The following is a 17,182-nucleotide window of genomic DNA, read 5'->3' on the forward strand; positions in this document are numbered from 1 at the left end:
TGATAAAATTTTGATTGACCTCATGTCAAAAGTCCGTATACATAAAAACAAATTAAACAGTTAACTGAAAAACCGTGGGAGGCCAAAGGGATGTTATAATTTTTTTAAACAGTTAAACAAATTGATTGATAAATCTTGATATAGAATCTGATATCTGACTCATCATCTGATTTAATATATAAACAAGTCTAAAATCTGGTATAAGCATCACAATCTGTTTATACACTAACCACAGAGGATTACAAGAAAAATACGAAGTGAATGGTTGTCAAGTCCTTGGTCAACAATGAATAAATTTTTGGTTACGTTAGTGTTAATTAGTGCCTCCTTAAACAGTGTCCACAATGCACCGTCACCTCATGGTATGTTCGAAAATTCGTTTTTTTTTTTTTTTTTTTATAAATGCATTTTTTTTTCATATTCATAAATTTTCTCGATTGTGTGGGAAAAATTATGTTTAGAGTCTCATACTTGCGTGGAAATATTTTTCATGTTCATCATCTTTTATTTTTGTAATTAATCACGCAATGAAAAATAACTATTTATGTTAATTAGTTTACATAATTGGTTACATAATTTTCCGATTTTCATATTTGTATACGAAAAAAAGTTAATTTTCTAGTTGAAAATGTGTTATATAGATTTAATTTTTTTCTTTATATTATTGAAAAATTATAATTAGAGGAGAAAAATGATGCCGAAAAATATTCCAAGCCAATATATTCTAGAAAAAAAAAAACTAAAAGAAAAATCCAAAACACCGATGCTTCTCAGTGAAATAAATATTTACTCATTCTTCTAATTTGAGTTATCCAAAAAGTCAACCCATGATAACTTAAGTTTATCAAAATTTTTAATTAAATATCCCAAGCTTTAATTACTATTTCGATTTTTACATTAAATTACTAAAATACTAAACGTTACTGTTTGTTTTTTCTAATGTTACAATTTTCCTAAAAAGGCATAGTTTCTGTGAATAGTTTTTTATCGTTTAATATTAAGCAGAAATTATTTATTTCGATTATGTGAAAAATGTGGATAATATTTTAGTAATAATTTTTAAAAATTGATTCAAAACCTCGTTTTGAAAGACAAATTATTATTGATATTTTCCAATTTTTTTTTTTTAATCTCAGTAAATTTCATTAATAATTTATTTATTTTACATTCAATAACTTCCAAAATTTTGCCTACCCAAGCAAAAAATTGAATACAATGGAAATTGATTTTTGTTCAAAACAATATACAATAACTTTTTTCTATAACTCACAAACTGTAAAAAAAACCACACAAATATTTTCTAAAACTACACAAATAGGCCTCAATTATTGGAAAATATCCGATGAAATCTTAAAATTAAGAATTACCAAAATGAAAATTTCCTTCGTTTTTATCGAAAAATGCGCTTATAACTTTTTTTATCTTATACTTTATTGTTTCTTTCGAACAAAAAGCTTCGTTTTTTTAAAATTAAGTTATATTGATATTTTTTTTAATTTTCCATCGGAGAAAAAAATCAAAATTTTACCAAAAATCTAATAAGGTCTGCAAATTTTTTAAATAAGCCTTATTATTAATCTTCTGGAAGCTTTTTTAAATAAATATTTTCAAAAAAATAATTACTAGACGAAATTAATTGGTTTATTCTAAGTACGCAGTACATATGAGATTTTCACACTAAAAATTTTTTGTTTATATTTAATTATATTGAACTAATTAACCTTGGAAAATAATCGTTTGTTTTTTAATATTTTTGAAATAATAAACAATACAAATTATTCTTTATTTATGTTCTAGGTTTATTGGGTGTTAAACCGCGAAGTATAATCGCTGACACTCTAGATCCTTTAGGAATATTTCACAACAAACAAGCTTCCGGTGGCTTAACATTTGGTTTATCGGGTGGCTTAGGAGGTTCATCTTCATACGCAGATAGCAACGCAAATAGTGGAAGTTATTCTGGCTCGAATGGAGGAAGTTATGCTGGATCACAAGCAGGCAGCTATGCCAATTCACAGGCTGGCAGTACTGCTGGAAGTTACAGTGGTTCCAAAGCATTTAGTAACGCCAATTCTGGAAGCTATGGTGGTGGGGGAAGCTCAGGAGCATCAAGTGGTGCATCTAGTTCTGCTCTAAGTGGATCTGGTAGCATAGGATTTGGTGGAGGTGCCAATGCAGGCTCACAAGCTAGCTCTCAAGCAAATAGTGGAAGTTATAGTTCTGGAAATGGCGGAAATTCCGGATTTGTACCAATAGCATCTCCTGTTTCACAACCAATTCCAATACAATCTGGAGGTGGCAGTTCTAGTGGTTCAAGAGCAAGTTCTTCAGCTGGAAGTCTTTCTGGTGGCTATCAAAGTGGAGGTGGAGGAAGCTATGGTGGTTCGAAAGGAAGTTCTTCAGCTGGAAGTCTTTCTGGTGGCTATCAAAGTGGAGGTGGAGGAAGCTATGGTGGTTCGAAAGGAAGTTCTTCGTCTGGAAGTTATGGGGGATCAAACTCTGGAAGTTATCAAGAACCAGATCAAATTATTATTGTACAATCACCATCAAGTGGGGGAAGTTATGGGGGTTCGAAAGCAAGCTCATCGTCTGGAAGCTATGGTGGGTCCAACTCTGGTAAATTTCATGCTTCCCCTGAAATTATTTCCGTACCAAATACTGGAAGATATGAAAGTTCTGGAGGATATCAAGGTGGATCAAACAATCAAGGTTCTAGTTATGGAAATTCTGTGGGTGGTAGTTATTCTGGATCTTCAGGTTATAACAAAGGACGTGGTGATGAGGACATTATTTTAGTTATCGAAGATGATAGTTATAATCGACCACGACCTCAACCACCACGTAGAAAACCTCATCACAGACATCGTTACGATAATGGATACAAAGCTAAACCGGAAAAAGTAATTATAGTTGTTGAAGAAAGACCCTCTCATCAAGGAGGTTCATATGGAGGATCCTATGGAAGCTCTGGTCAATATTCTGGCCAATCAGGCATGAAAGGAAATTTGGGCGGTGGTTATTCATCTAGTAATTCTGGATCATATAGTGGAGGTAATTCTGGGTCATATGGTGGAGGTAATTCGGGCACCGTTGTGCAAGAAGTGAAGCCAGCTCCACCACCATATGTAAGCCCCCCACCAGTCAAAGTAGTCGAACCGGTAAAGCCTGTAATTAGTAACGGCGGAAGTGGTAGCTATGGAGGATCAAATTCAAATTCATATGCTGGAAGTCAAGCATCTTCATTTAGTGGATCATCCAGCTCTGCTAATTCTGGAAGTTCTGCAAACGCAGGAAGCTCTGCCAATGCAGGAAGCTCTGCAAATGCTGGTAGCCCTGCAATTATTGCACCACCAAAAGTAATTGAAACCGTTAAACCAGCTCCAACTTATGAATCAAATCCATTTTTGACTGGAAGCTCTGGTAATAGTGGTAGTGGAAGTGGTTCATCTTCTGGTAGTACATCTTCAGCTTTTAGTGGTTCAACAAGCAACAGTGGTTCAACTCAGATTGCACCAGCTAAACCCGTTATTCCTCAAACATATGAATCAAACCCATTCTTAAATGGTAAAGCAACTTCTGGTGCTCAATCATCCGCATTCAGTGGATCATCTGCCAATTCTGGAGCAAACGCACCAGCAACACCTATCGTAAGTCAAGGTGGAAATTATGGAGGTAATTCGGGTTCATACTCCGGTTCAAAAAGTCAATCAAGCTCAAGTAGTCAATCTTCAGCATTCAGTGGTTCAAACAGTGGTGGTGGACAAACAGTTTTACAACCAACCCCTGTGCCCCAAAAAATTCAACCTGTAGCTCCTGTTAATAGTAATGCCAATTCTGGAGCTTATTCAAGTAGCCAATCGTCTGCTTCAAGTGGATCAAACAATGCTCCAGCAGTACCCCTACCTCTTATCAGTCAACCAAGTGTAATTCGCCCACCATCGCGTGGAAATCCTGGATATGGATCAAGTGGAAGCAACGGATATTCTTCTAGTGGAAGCAAATCAAATTCGTATAGTGGATCTGGCACCAGAGTTATACAACCAGTTGAAATTATAATCGTAGAAAAACCTTCAAGGTATGAAGGACATTCTGGTTCATACTCTGGAAGTGGAAGTCAAGGAGGGTCGTACTCTGGAAGTAAATCTTCAAGTCAATCAGGATCATACTCTGGTGGTAGCAATATTCAACCACAACCTGTGCCTGTTAGCCAAGGCGGTGGATATTCTGGCAGTAAATCAACTGCTGGAAGCCAATCAGGTTCATATTCAGGTAGTAAATCAACTGCTGGAAGTCAATCGGGCTCATATTCTGGAAATAATAATGCCCCTGTTCAACCACAGCCAATTGTACAACCTCAACCAGTTATTCAACCCCAACCAGTTATTCAACCCCAACCAGTAATTCAACCACAACCAATAAGTAATCAAGGTAGCTCATATTCGGGAAGTCAATCAAGTGCAAATAGTCAATCAAGTGCAAATAGTCAAGCTGGATCATATTCAGGAAGTGTTCAAGCACCTGTCCAACCTCAACCAGTTATACAACCCCAGCCAGTTATTCAACCCCAACCGGTGATACAACCTCAACCAGTCATCCAACCCCAACCAGTTGTTCAACCTCAACCCATTGTGAGCCAAGGAGGGTCATATTCCGGAAGCAAATCAAATGCCGAAAGCCATTCAGGATCACACAGTAGCTCCAACTCTGGAAGTAGTGCTGGCGGTGGTCAACAGCCAATTGCGCCATTTGTTAGTGAGGCGCCACCAAAACCGATAATTTCCACCCCAATTCAAAGTGGTGGTAATTTAGGAGGATCATATTCTGGAAGTAATTCTGGCTCATATTCTGGCAGTCAAGCATCATCAAATGCCGGTAGCATTAGTGGAAACATTTCTCCCGCAATTCCACCAATTTCCACAAATCCTGGATACTCTGGAGGAAATTTGGGAGGAGCTTCTAGTGGAAGTAATGCAGGATCATACTCTGGTAGTCAATCTGGAGCAAGTTCTTCAGCAAATTCAGGATCTTCAGCTGGAAGTCAATCAAGTGCTTACAGTGGATCAGGAGCTAATCAAGGCGGTGCAATACAATTCCCAGACTCTCTCGTTAGAGTTCCCATTGCTACTCCATACGATGGGAATGCGGCTGGAGGTGGTAGTGGTGCCAAATCTTTTGCACAGTCAGAGAGTTCCTCAAATGCATTTGGCGGCGGCAGTGGAGCACAATCTGCTGCTCAATCACAAGCGGGTTCATATTCAGGCGGAGGAGGTAGCTCATCTAGTTCATCGGCTAGTAGTTCATCAAGTTCAAGTGGATCAGGAGCAAGTTCCTTTAGTTCATCGAATTCAGGAGCTGGTTCATTAAACTTACCATTTGGTTCCTTAAATTTAGCTGGATCGTTCAGCAATTCTGGAGCCATTGGTCTTCGTAAATAAAATTTTTGTGATAGTATTCATATTTAAACTGTTTAATTTAAGAATTATAGGATAATTAATAAAATTTTTATCTGTGAAAATAAAAGTATTATGTTCGGCTAAGCAACTCTGAATTAGGAATTAAAAGCAAAAAAAACATTTCTTCTATTGTTTTTAAATGAGTTGGTTGTTAAAAATAAAATTATAAAAAAGTCTGGGATCTGATAAGACTCCTAGATGTGATCATATTGTTAATATCAAAATCTAGACAACTTTTTCTTTTAACAACCGTAATTTTATGGAAATTCATTACTTTTCTAATAAAAAAAATAAAATTGTATGAGCAAGATCATTGTTTTTTACAAATCATTTCCTCAATCAGAATTGTTTATTCCAACATTTTCATTGTATTTATAACTTAATGTAAAATAATTATATATTTTATACTTGAAAAAATTTTTTTTTACAAATGTATTTTCAAATTTTTTTAAAATGCAATTTGTATGAATGATTTTATGAGAAACGAAGAAATACACGTGTTTTTATATAACTTTTTTTTTATTTACTTTATCCACTTTGGTAAACCACAAGTGATGTAAATTTCGATTTTTGCCCCAATTCCTAGATCAGTTTTTTGTATTTTTAAAATACGTATTTTCGACTACCAAGTAGTCATCATCAGTAAGAATTAGCTAGTGAATGTTACTCTTTGCTAATTTGGTGGCGGACTGCACACTGTTACATTCGTGTTTTTACAATTTATACTGTTCACAGTATCTGTCAAATTGTAGTGTCAGTGGCGCTAGCCAATCAACTGCCATCAGTTGACTAGTCTGGCCAATGAGCCCTCATTGGCCAGACTAGTCAACTGATGGCAGTTGATTGGCTAGCGCCACTGACACTACAATTTGACAGATACTGTGAACAGTATAAATTGTAAAAACACGAATGTAACAGTGTGCAGTCCGCCACCAAATTAGCAAAGAGTAACATTCACTAGCTAATTCTTACTGATGATGACTACTTGGTAGTCGAAAATACGTATTTTAAAAATACAAAAAACTGATCTAGGAATTGGGGCAAAAATCGAAATTTATTTCGACATATCCTAGAGTTCTCATTTATTATCTTCGATAATATTTATATCACAAGTGATGTCATTTTACCTTTTTTAATAAGATACAATAAACGAAAAATGTTTATTTATAATTTTCATGTAATAAAATCTCATTAAAATATTGTAATTAAATAATAAACGGTGCCGTCTTCGTGTGTTTTACATTAATTATTCTACAACAATAATTGACTTCTTAATTACCTGTCGCTCTATCTAGTAGTGAAACACCAAACTAATATATGTCGTATTTTGTAAGTAAATAAAAAACACATTAGCCTGTAAACAAACCTATAATACATTCAGTGAGATATTTTTCTCAATATTTCTTGAATACATAGAGCGCGACAGGGTCCAAAACTTACGATATGCGTAGCGAGAGAGATGATAGCCAGTGAGTTCCCTGTGTCCTTGTCATATGCTTATACGTAATGTACTAACTATTGTGTTAATGCCATAGAAGTAATAACACAGAACCGTAATGTGACCATCCAAACGGTTGATCGTTATAGAGAGAGACCTAAAAAAAGTACGCGTATAGCTGACTTCGTCTGTCTTATATTTTTTTCTATGAAATACACAGCAGCATTTCAAAATATTAATATTCGCGCTTGGTCAGCCTGCGAGTCTCTTTCGGTCCCTTTTTTAGCGGTCAATAATTCTCTTATTGCGTTTCCTATGCTTTTAAGCCTCTATGTTATATGTTATGCTATATATATATATCCAAGATTTTTAAACCGCATTTTTGGGATAAAGCCCGACTATTTGATTACGATTAGGTTGTTCAAAAATAAGTTTAAATTCAAGTTCTAATCTTGTTTTAAAAACGTGGGTTTGTTTTTTTACAATAACTATTGATTTTAGCGAAAAAGTGCCAAGGAAATTTTTGTAGATAATAAAATTCTCTACAAAAAACATATACATTTTTGGCGTAAATCACATATTAAACAATATACTGAAAAGTTAGTGCAAAATTGGAAACAAAAAATTTTGAAATTTTGCGATGTTCACATAGCAATAATTCCATAACAACAACATATATACGAATATTTTTACTCTCAAATAGCGTTATTAATATTTTAGAGGCGCACAAGCTACTTTTAAATAGCTCTGTATGCTCTTTGTTCGGAAGTGCGCAACTTTGTCGACCTCTGGCGCGAGAACAACGAGTCATAGTAAACAATTGTTTAGACAAATTTTATGGCCTGTTATTGCTTAAAATCGCAAAATTGAAAATTATTTGTCTCAAATTTGGACTTAACTTTTCAGTAGATTGTCTAATATGTGACTTACGCAAAAAACGCATGAGACCTCTTTTGTAGAGAATTGTATTCTCTACAAAATTCTCTCGGCACTTTTTTCGCTAAACTCAATAGTTATTGAAAAAAACAAACTCACCCATTGAAACCAAGATAGGGGCCTTCTCCCAAAGGGTAGCATCCCGCCTTTTAAAATTTAAACTTATCTTTGACCATCTTAACCGTAATCAAAAAAATCGGGATAGGATTCAGCTAGGATTACTGTAATATGTACAATAGGTATATGTGTGATACATATGATTATTAGAAGAATATAGGCGAACTGACTAGCAGTCTTCTCTCTCCCTCCACGTATCGCATCCACTAACAGGCAACCCGACCCCTGGCGTTGTCTATTTGTATTATCTGTATGCAATATTCAGAGGTGGATCCAAAGGGTATAAGATAGAGGAGAAGGTAGCGAACAGGCACGAATGCCATCTGGTATTTATGTCCAAGTACTAAAGTGTTTATACTGGTGTATTTGCATAAAATTTAATATTTTCCTTTGATATTGAATGGAATAACCTTTATATATTTTAATTTTTCGTTACCACTTAGTTTTGGCACAATGGCACATTCCTGTCTTCAAATTTAAATTCAATTTAATTGAAGTAAACCGAACCCAAAAATAGACAATTTCTAGGTAAAATTGATGCACTACAGAATATATACATTCCGAGATATAGATAAAGAATCGCGTCTTCAGAATTCTACCGCATCAGAGTATTTTTTTCAATTTCCCTAACCGAAAATAATTTTACCGATAGTAATATACACCCTGTAAAACTTAGCTATGTATAGCTTTCGAACTATAGATTATCGACAAGAATTTCCAAATTCTGTGAATTGTATATATCGAGTGAGTTATTTAAAAATTGATTCTAGAGGTCAAGAAAAATGAAACAGTCCGACTAACCGTATGACAAAAATACAACTAAAAATATTACAAATACAATATTATTACCGAAGTTCTACTGTAGTTTTTTATTTGGGTTACAAAAAATAAACACATTTATTAAAAATATAACAATTTATTAATAAAATTTGTCACTAATTATTTATAACAAATATGGGTAGGTATATATTAATATTTATTATGAATTCGCTAAATTAAATTCTTTTATTACCGACAAAAGATTATAGAAACACATTCCCTGGTTCAGAAAACCCAATTTAAATCGTTCAATCATTTTTTAATAATTTAAAATAGTCTGATACGATTCAAAACTATTTAAAATTATTTAGAACGATTTAAATTTTTGAACTTGAATTGGTATAGTTTTTTAAACGATTATATTATAATAATGATTTCTTCGGAAAAAAATTGCGAAACAGTTTGGATTTAACAATTTTATAATTTTAGATTTAACAATTTAAAACCATTCAAAATTATTAAAATTTTAATTTTGAATTGTTTTAAATCGTTTTTCTAAAAGCGGATTCTTCTATCTAAAATTCATCAAATTCGCATCGATTTTACAACTATTAATTTACAAATGTTTGTTTACACTACAAGGAGGATTATCAGAGAGATTATGAATTTAAGTTTAACAAGTGAAAACAAACAATTAACTGAGTTAATTGTTGAAATACCACGTAAGGACAGTGTTGATTATTCTGTCACATTATACAGACATACATGTCACACATACATAACTGATATTCCCATATAATACATACTATACAATTTGCGCATAATTTGCACCCTCGCGGGTAAACAGTGATGTTTACGAAAAAATGTTTCAAACAAAAGTTGTTTATAACGAACATTTTTTACATTTAAACTTTTGTTCTATCTCTAACGGTTTACAAGATGGGTCCTACGAATCCAAGACCCAATTGACCTATTTTGCTCATTTACTGATGATCGGCCTCATTTTTTACGTCCTTAGCACGCCATAAAAATTTCAGCTTGATATCTCTTTTCGTTTTTGAGTTATCGTAATGACAGACAGACAGACAACCGGAAATGGGCTAATTAGATGATTTTATGTAAAAGTAAATGTTCTTTACCAAAACTGGATCTGAGGCCTAATTTACGAGATAATTAACCTACTCTTAATTATTAATTATTAAATAAATAAATTAATTAAAAAATACATTCATCAAAATAAAATTCATCATCAATTCGTCACTCTTTCACACTATGATAAAACACATATTTATAAATTTTTATTAGGCGAACATGTATTAGTAATTGAATGTAGTGATTAATTTTATTTTGATGAATTTATTAAAAATAGAAGCAGGTTAATTTCCTCGTAAATTAGGCCCCAGATCCAAATTTGGTAAAGAAATTTTTCATTTTTTTTTCTCAACTTATTCAAGAAGCGAAAGTTCTGCAGACAATTAAAGAACACTCTGTATAAAACTAGCAGTAAACCGACCGCTCTCACTTATCTCACACTCTAAATATATGTTACTTATTTCTATAATGAAATCAAATTATTTTGCTTTTAAAATCGAAATCTCCAGCGAAAAGGGCGAGTAACTGCTATATTTATAAATTATAGCCTATGTGTTATTCTAATGTATGAGCTATATTATTATAAAGTTTCATTAAAATCCATCCAGTAGTTTTCGAAATCGTTCAGCGAAGCGGGCGGATAACTGCTGAAGCGTGATGTTATATAGCCTATAGCCTTCATCGATTAATGAGCTATCCAACACTAAAATAATTTTTCAATTCGAACCAGTAGTTCCTGAGATTAGCATCAACCAAACAAACTTTTCAGTTAAGATCAGAAAACAGTCGAATGTGGTTTTGTATTTCAGATATTCAATGCAAAATTCAGAACAATGTCACTTTTGTTTTTCTATTTGAGCACAGAGGTGGATTTTCCTATTTCAAATTTTAAAGTTAATATTTGACACTCAAAGATGTATTAATGAAAATGATGATTTGAGATGCGAATTACTAGTAACTGTGTAAATCAACCTTTTAAATATAGAACAACTTTTGATAATCGTGAATTTGTGTTTCTAAATTTTTGTCGTAGTAATAAAATAATTTTTTTTAAGAAAATCTTAATAAGTTAAATTGTGATAAGTGAAAATGTCTGACTGACATCACATATCAAAATTTAAAAAGTACGAAACGTATTAAAAATTTCTTCTAGTTACATCAAATATTATGATAGAAAAAATTCATGGTCTTTATATTTTTGGTTAGATTCTTCGTCCAGTTTTGTCTTCCCATTTTCAATATCATTGAAAATTGCAGTTTTTAATTCCTCTGAAACAAAATAAGAAAAAATTATTTTTGAAACGAAAAAACTTATGACTTAAACTTTGCAGTTTTAATTAATAAGAATAACTAGCTCAACCCGTGCGGAATTATGCTCCCGTAGTTATCGCAATCCATGGCTACTCTGTACCCGTTGCTAAAAACAACAAAACAAATTTCGTAGAAAAGTGGTGAAAAAAATCTAAAGTTCTTATATTAATATTAGGAGAACATTAATTAAAAATAGTAATTATATGTCAAGACTATTAGAAGAGTATCTTTAAAAACTGACATGTTCGCCTAATAAACTTATTATTTAAATTTAAGAAATTTTTTCGTTCAAATTATTTGTCTAACGTGTTTTTTCCTAAGCGGTACATTTTTCGAGACCGTGCGTATATTTTCCGCCAAACCTAGACATAATAAGCTTGAAAATGAGGGGTGAATCTTGGAATTTGATAAAAGAATATGGAAGATAAGAGTAAGGCAGAAAAAAACTTGCTAGAGTAATAATATATAAGATTGACTCTTTTCAAGTATTCAAAACAATGCCCTTAGAAGCAGATAAATAACACTTTCAAAATTCCCTGAGAAGAAAAGCAAAATTTTGCGGTATCAAAATAGGGGTTGAGAAGTTGCTATTCCCAAAAGGTATTTCCTTGACACTAACTCAACTTACATACTAGTTTTGAACTCCCTAGATCAATTTAGAGAAGCTGTACAAATGGGAGCAACCATTAAAATATCAAATAATAACGGTTTTCTCCTAAAAATCTCCTCCAAATTTCTAAAATCAGCCCCCGATTTTATAACATATGTCTAGTAAACAATCCTTGGACAAAAGGAAGCCGTTAAAGTTGCTAAAAGTAGCGGAAAACCACATAATTGTGTTGTGTGCTGAGGTGATGAATTGAGGTTGTATGGTACAAGGTGAATTCGAAAATTAGGTAAAAATCAGACATATTTCATGATTACTTAAATTCACGCGATTACTTGAGAGTTAAATAAAATTTTTCCGTTTTAATAATTTGTTATTGTAAAAATCAATTAATTAAAACACATTTTTCTGTAATAATTGAAAATTAATTAATTGAAGGTTTCTTGAAAATGATTAATTGATAACGGTGTATATGTATAACATCCTTTATTTGTTATGATAAGAATTATTTACTTAATTATTAAATAAACACTGATGACAAATACAAATTTTGTTTCATTTATTTATAAGTTCAATTTCCGAAACATAATTAATGATTAAATATGTAATACAGGATGGCGATTAAATTGTACTTAGGAAATTCACTGACTTTTCCATGGTTATAACAAAAATTCTCTGATTTTTTTGAAAAATCGTATTTTGAAATTATTATACAGTGGAACCGGGTTAAGTGAAACATCAAGGGACCTGCAAATTTGTCTCAAATAGAGGTATTCCACTTACACAGTGTCTCAGATATACAGGTATAAATAAATATCTTAATGTACAGAGGGTTTCATTAATAGAGATCAGAATACAAGTTGTTTCAGTTATAGAGGTGCGATTATCAAATGAAATCATCAATATCATTGCTGCTACACAAGTTATGATTACCGAGCCTTCGCATGGAATCTTGTGCCTTTTTTTTAATCATCGGTATACTTACCGGAACGTTTTTGTTACGAAGTTGTTTGACCCCATGTTAGCAAACACTGTTCAAGCTCAGGATATTATGATAAACGCACACGTTTTAATTTTCCTTGCCCTTCAGAACATTGTGATTAAATTTTATCTTTATTCTGAATTCTACAAAGATTAGATTTGGGTACATTAAATTCGACACAGATTTCATCGCGTGTCTTCTTCCAGTTATGGAGGTATCTCACTTATCCAGGTCCCAATTAACCAAGTTCCACTGTATTTTAAAAAAACAAATGTCTATTTGCATCAAATTTTGTATTGTTCAAGGACGGTTACTTAACATTTTCTCGAGGACCCCGTGCGAAAGAGGTCCCTGCACAATTTTCGACCTTCCTCCAATTTTTCATCAATAACTTTTTCCCTTACGTCCTATGGCAAAAACATTCGTGTACTTTTTTAGTAGAACGTTAAATTTCCTGATTATTCAAACATATTTGTATGTCAATTCGTTACCGAGACATAGCGCTTCGAAAAAAAATTATTTTTCAAAATTAACTAAGAAATACCAAATACATTATTCCAGGTTAATTCTTGTATTATAACCAAATTATGATGAAATATTGATGCAATTATGGTTTTTGATTACAATCACCAACTTTGAAGGCCTATTTATAAAAACAAGTGAAGACAAACAATTGACTGAGTTAGTTGTTGAAATACCATGTATAGGCAGGCAGTGATGCTTACGAAAAAATGTTTTAAACAAAAGTTTGTCATAACAGCCTCTTTTAAAGCCAAAATTATCCACTGGTAACGCGGGCGTCGATCTGATTCTCCCTACCATGATTACTCACAGAACCAATAACAAAATTCCCTATCTATGAAGTCTGATAATTATGCAAAAAAAAATACAAAATATACAGAAATATTCTAATCCAATTTTAAAGAGTCAGCAAATCTGTTTATCTTATAATTTTCTCTGTAATATGAAGGCTAATTTTTAACTATCCACCTCTAGCGTTTTCAGAGAACGAAACTCCAATATGAAAATATAAATGTTCAAACTTGATTATTTTGGTACGGAATACTTAAACAATTTAAGTTATCTTAAAGGTAATATTTAGAAATTATTACGTAACCAAGGTCATATTAAAATTATCTAAACATTAAGATAATTTTCTTGAAAAACTTGTCTGATATAAAATTGAAAAATATTTAACTATCCATACATATTAAAACTGTCAAAGTATTTTTCCCTTAAATAAATATAAAATGATTACATAACAAAATTTAAATAATTTATATACGAACCTAAAGATGAAAATCCTCGTTCGGGTCGTAAATATCCTAAAATACATACTTTCAGGTTCGACCCATAAAAATCATCGTCAAATACATGTATTAAATGTGCTTCCATTGATTTGACCGTATTTTTGTAATACGGATTCCATCCTATGCTCATGACCATTTTATAAACAGGGCCATTATTTACGGAGGCCCAACCATAATAGACACCCGTATCTATATGACTTGGTAATTGATTCACGACTTCCTCAGGTAAATTGGCTGAAACAAAATATTTTTCATTAATTTGAGGAATTAATTTCATATACAAAAAAATTCATACCTGTTGGAATCCCTAATTCCTTGCTACCACGTCCAAATCCTTTAACGACTGTACCTTGTGAAAAATATGGAAATGATGCCATAATTTTCACTATATATTTTACATGTAGGAGGTTAATTATTGAATATTTCACTTTCTTATTTTATTTTAAAAGCACTCTCTGTTGTGTATGAAGTACATTTTCAATAATTATTTTTTGATAAGTGTGAGTAATTAATCTAATACAGTAGCGTAGAAATAAGGTTATAAAAAAATTTTTATTTTGGTTCTGTCAAATTTTTATATGAAAAAAAGTCATACAAAATATTTAAATTTGGTGACAAAAAATTTCTAAAATATCCTTATTTTAATAATATTTGAATACTACTGATGACGTCACACTGTCATTATCATGCAATCGAAAAATTTCTAGGATTTTTTTTATTGTACAGAGCTATCTTTCGGAATCGTTTAGAATGATATGACATTTCGAAAAACTCGTTTTGATAGTAACGCTTTCTAGTGGTGTTTATTTAAAATATGTAAGTTGTGCGAATTCACAGAATTATGAAATAAATTTGGGGTGAATACCCAACGATGGTGACGACACTGGATTAAATGTTAATATTAAAAATATTTGACAAGTGATATACGAATGAGCAGCGGGATACATATTTTCATGATAATTTCCATGGTACATAGAAACAAGAGTAGAACTGTCAGTAGATAATGTGAAATTTTATGTAGTCATGTAGTTTTTTAGTTTTTTTATGAATTAAAAAATATTTTTTAAAACAGTGGAGTGTCGAGTATATAAAGATGTAATTTCATGATAACGCTTCACGATCGCTTTGCGTTACAAATTGGTCGCTTTGAGCGACCAAATCAGTGGCGGATTTAGAGATTTGCCGCCCGTAGGCTATTCAATTTTTGCCGCCTCTAAATTTTGATATCTTAGTTCACAATCATATCAATTATCTATCAATAAAATTGCAACTTTATGATTTGTGCTCCATTATCCTCATTACATCAACTTTTCTCGATGGTTAGTATCATCGAGAACTATGGTACCGTGTTAGATGTATTTTTTACGCATAAAGAAATAACTTTCTGGAATAGAATTTGACAATTTGCAAACTTGCTGCAGCAATCATGATTAGACCATCGATATTGTATCAAGAGTGAATTGTGTAAGGAGATCTCATAATTATTAGGTACACGGAGAAAAAATTATAGTAATTATCAGTGAAAAAAAATATGTAAAAATAACTAAATTTCGACTATAATATGGAATCGCTATTGCGATATTCTAAAAATTCATGATCATTACATTATAATCAAAAGCGTTTAGCAATTGTTTATGCAGAGATTTTGAGATATTTATTATTTAGCACTGTATATAGGACTATATTTCGGTTTTTGTTGAATATTTTAATTCCTCTATAATTTTTGAAATTCGTATTTTGTGTGTGTATTATAATTTTTTCTAAATTTTGTCAATCGAAATAAAAAATTTATGAACTAAATTTGCCGCCTCTTAAAATTTGCCGCCCTAGGCTCCAGCCTACTCAGCCTGCTGGTAAATCCGCCACTGGACCAAATAAGATTTCACCTAGCTGAAAAAATAGAACTATGTGCAGCGTCTTTAAAAGATGTAACTTCATGATGACGCTTGACCAAAGAATTAATAACAGGTTATATATGACCATAGAAGTTATATATAACCTCTTTGCGCTTGACGCTGGCTTTGAGCGTAAAGTCAGGAATCCACCTCGCTTAAAAAATAAAAGTATACACAGCGTCAAATTTTATGACATCTGGATGAAAAAATTTGACGCTGCTGGAGTTTTTTTTTTCATCCAGATTGCAGCACGGCCTAAACTGACCACGTGACCTAATTTGACGCTCAAACTCAACGGCAAGCGTCATGTCATCATGCAAATACACCTTAAGTATGAATAGTACAGCGGCCAATAGGCCCAGTGTGCCAGTCCAGTAGTTTTAATACTAAACTAGTAGTTCCTCCTTTGAAAATATGGGTAGAATTGGCAACACCTCTCAAAGAAGATTGAGAAGAATAATGAATGCGAGAGCGTAATTATTAATGCGCATGTCTTAATATACAAAATAATATACTGACCCGTATTTACAACCTAATAATTGCCATTTAATAAATATCATTAACTTTTCTAACCTTATGATACTTTATGTCTACTTTAAAATATTCCTTGCAAATAAAACAATATCTAACCATTTTTTAGAACTTGAACACAGAATTAATTAAACAAACAGTAACTATTGAAGCAGCTGATTTCCGTGAATACGATCATGCGCATTGAATGCCATGCTCTGGTATTGACTTTCTCTGTCAGCTGTTTGACTATTGTATTGTTGGTTTTGTTAATTCTCTCTACGAAGCAAAAGTGTAAATATTTGGAACACGTTGGGCTCATCTAGTTATAGGTGATCTAAGAGTTTCTCTTTCTTTAGCAGGGAAAAAATTTTGTTCGTCTTTTTAGTGAACTTGAAAATTGAAATTTGGCAACACTGCCAAGGGCAGTTGGCTTGGATCGCTCCGTATTTGGTGAAGCCGTTCCAAAGAGGCTGTATAAGAGGTTATTACTTATATGACCCGTTTCTAAACAAGATTCTTCCTAGTATTTTAACCATAGATATTGGCGAACGAAATTATCTAGAGATGGCTCTGGTGTGAATGCAATATGGCCGATATAGAGGATTTTCGTTCAAGTTGTCAAAATAAATTTTTGCATTTTTTTTTGTTTATTTGTTTTTTTAACATGGAGAAAGCCCTGGATATTAATATTGGTGATATATTTTATCTACTTGGTGGATCAGTAAGGCCGTTGATGGAAGGAGAGGCGCTTTCTCGTTCCAAAAACTTG

General features: G+C 32.5%; 2 protein-coding genes across 3 annotated transcripts; one reads left to right on the forward strand and one right to left on the reverse strand.

Moving 5' to 3' along the window:
* Positions 1-223: 223 nt before the first annotated feature.
* Positions 224-5,595, forward strand: LOC123302171 (uncharacterized transmembrane protein DDB_G0289901-like). 2 transcript variants are annotated; one of them, XM_044885000.1, is made up of 3 exons: positions 224-362; positions 1,798-2,607; positions 2,653-5,595. In XM_044885000.1, exons 1-3 carry the CDS (start codon positions 287-289, stop codon positions 5,433-5,435), a joined length of 3,669 nt encoding a protein of 1,222 aa, XP_044740935.1. In that variant the 5' UTR covers positions 224-286; the 3' UTR covers positions 5,436-5,595. The 2 variants fall into 2 exon arrangements, with proteins under 2 accessions (XP_044740935.1, XP_044740934.1); XM_044884999.1 differs by having other exon boundaries at positions 1,798-5,595.
* A 4,715-nt stretch (positions 5,596-10,310) lies between these two features.
* LOC123302173 (riboflavin kinase) lies at positions 10,311-14,551 on the reverse strand. The gene is made up of 3 exons (XM_044885002.1): positions 14,301-14,551; positions 13,985-14,239; positions 10,311-11,064 (listed from the first exon to the last, which is right to left on the reverse strand). Exons 1-3 carry the CDS (start codon positions 14,380-14,382, stop codon positions 10,961-10,963), a joined length of 441 nt encoding a protein of 146 aa, XP_044740937.1. The 5' UTR covers positions 14,383-14,551; the 3' UTR covers positions 10,311-10,960.
* Positions 14,552-17,182: the final 2,631 nt, after the last annotated feature.

Source organism: Chrysoperla carnea, chromosome X, assembly GCF_905475395.1.
Source record: "Chrysoperla carnea chromosome X, inChrCarn1.1, whole genome shotgun sequence".
Classification (NCBI taxonomy): domain Eukaryota; kingdom Metazoa; phylum Arthropoda; class Insecta; order Neuroptera; family Chrysopidae; genus Chrysoperla; species Chrysoperla carnea.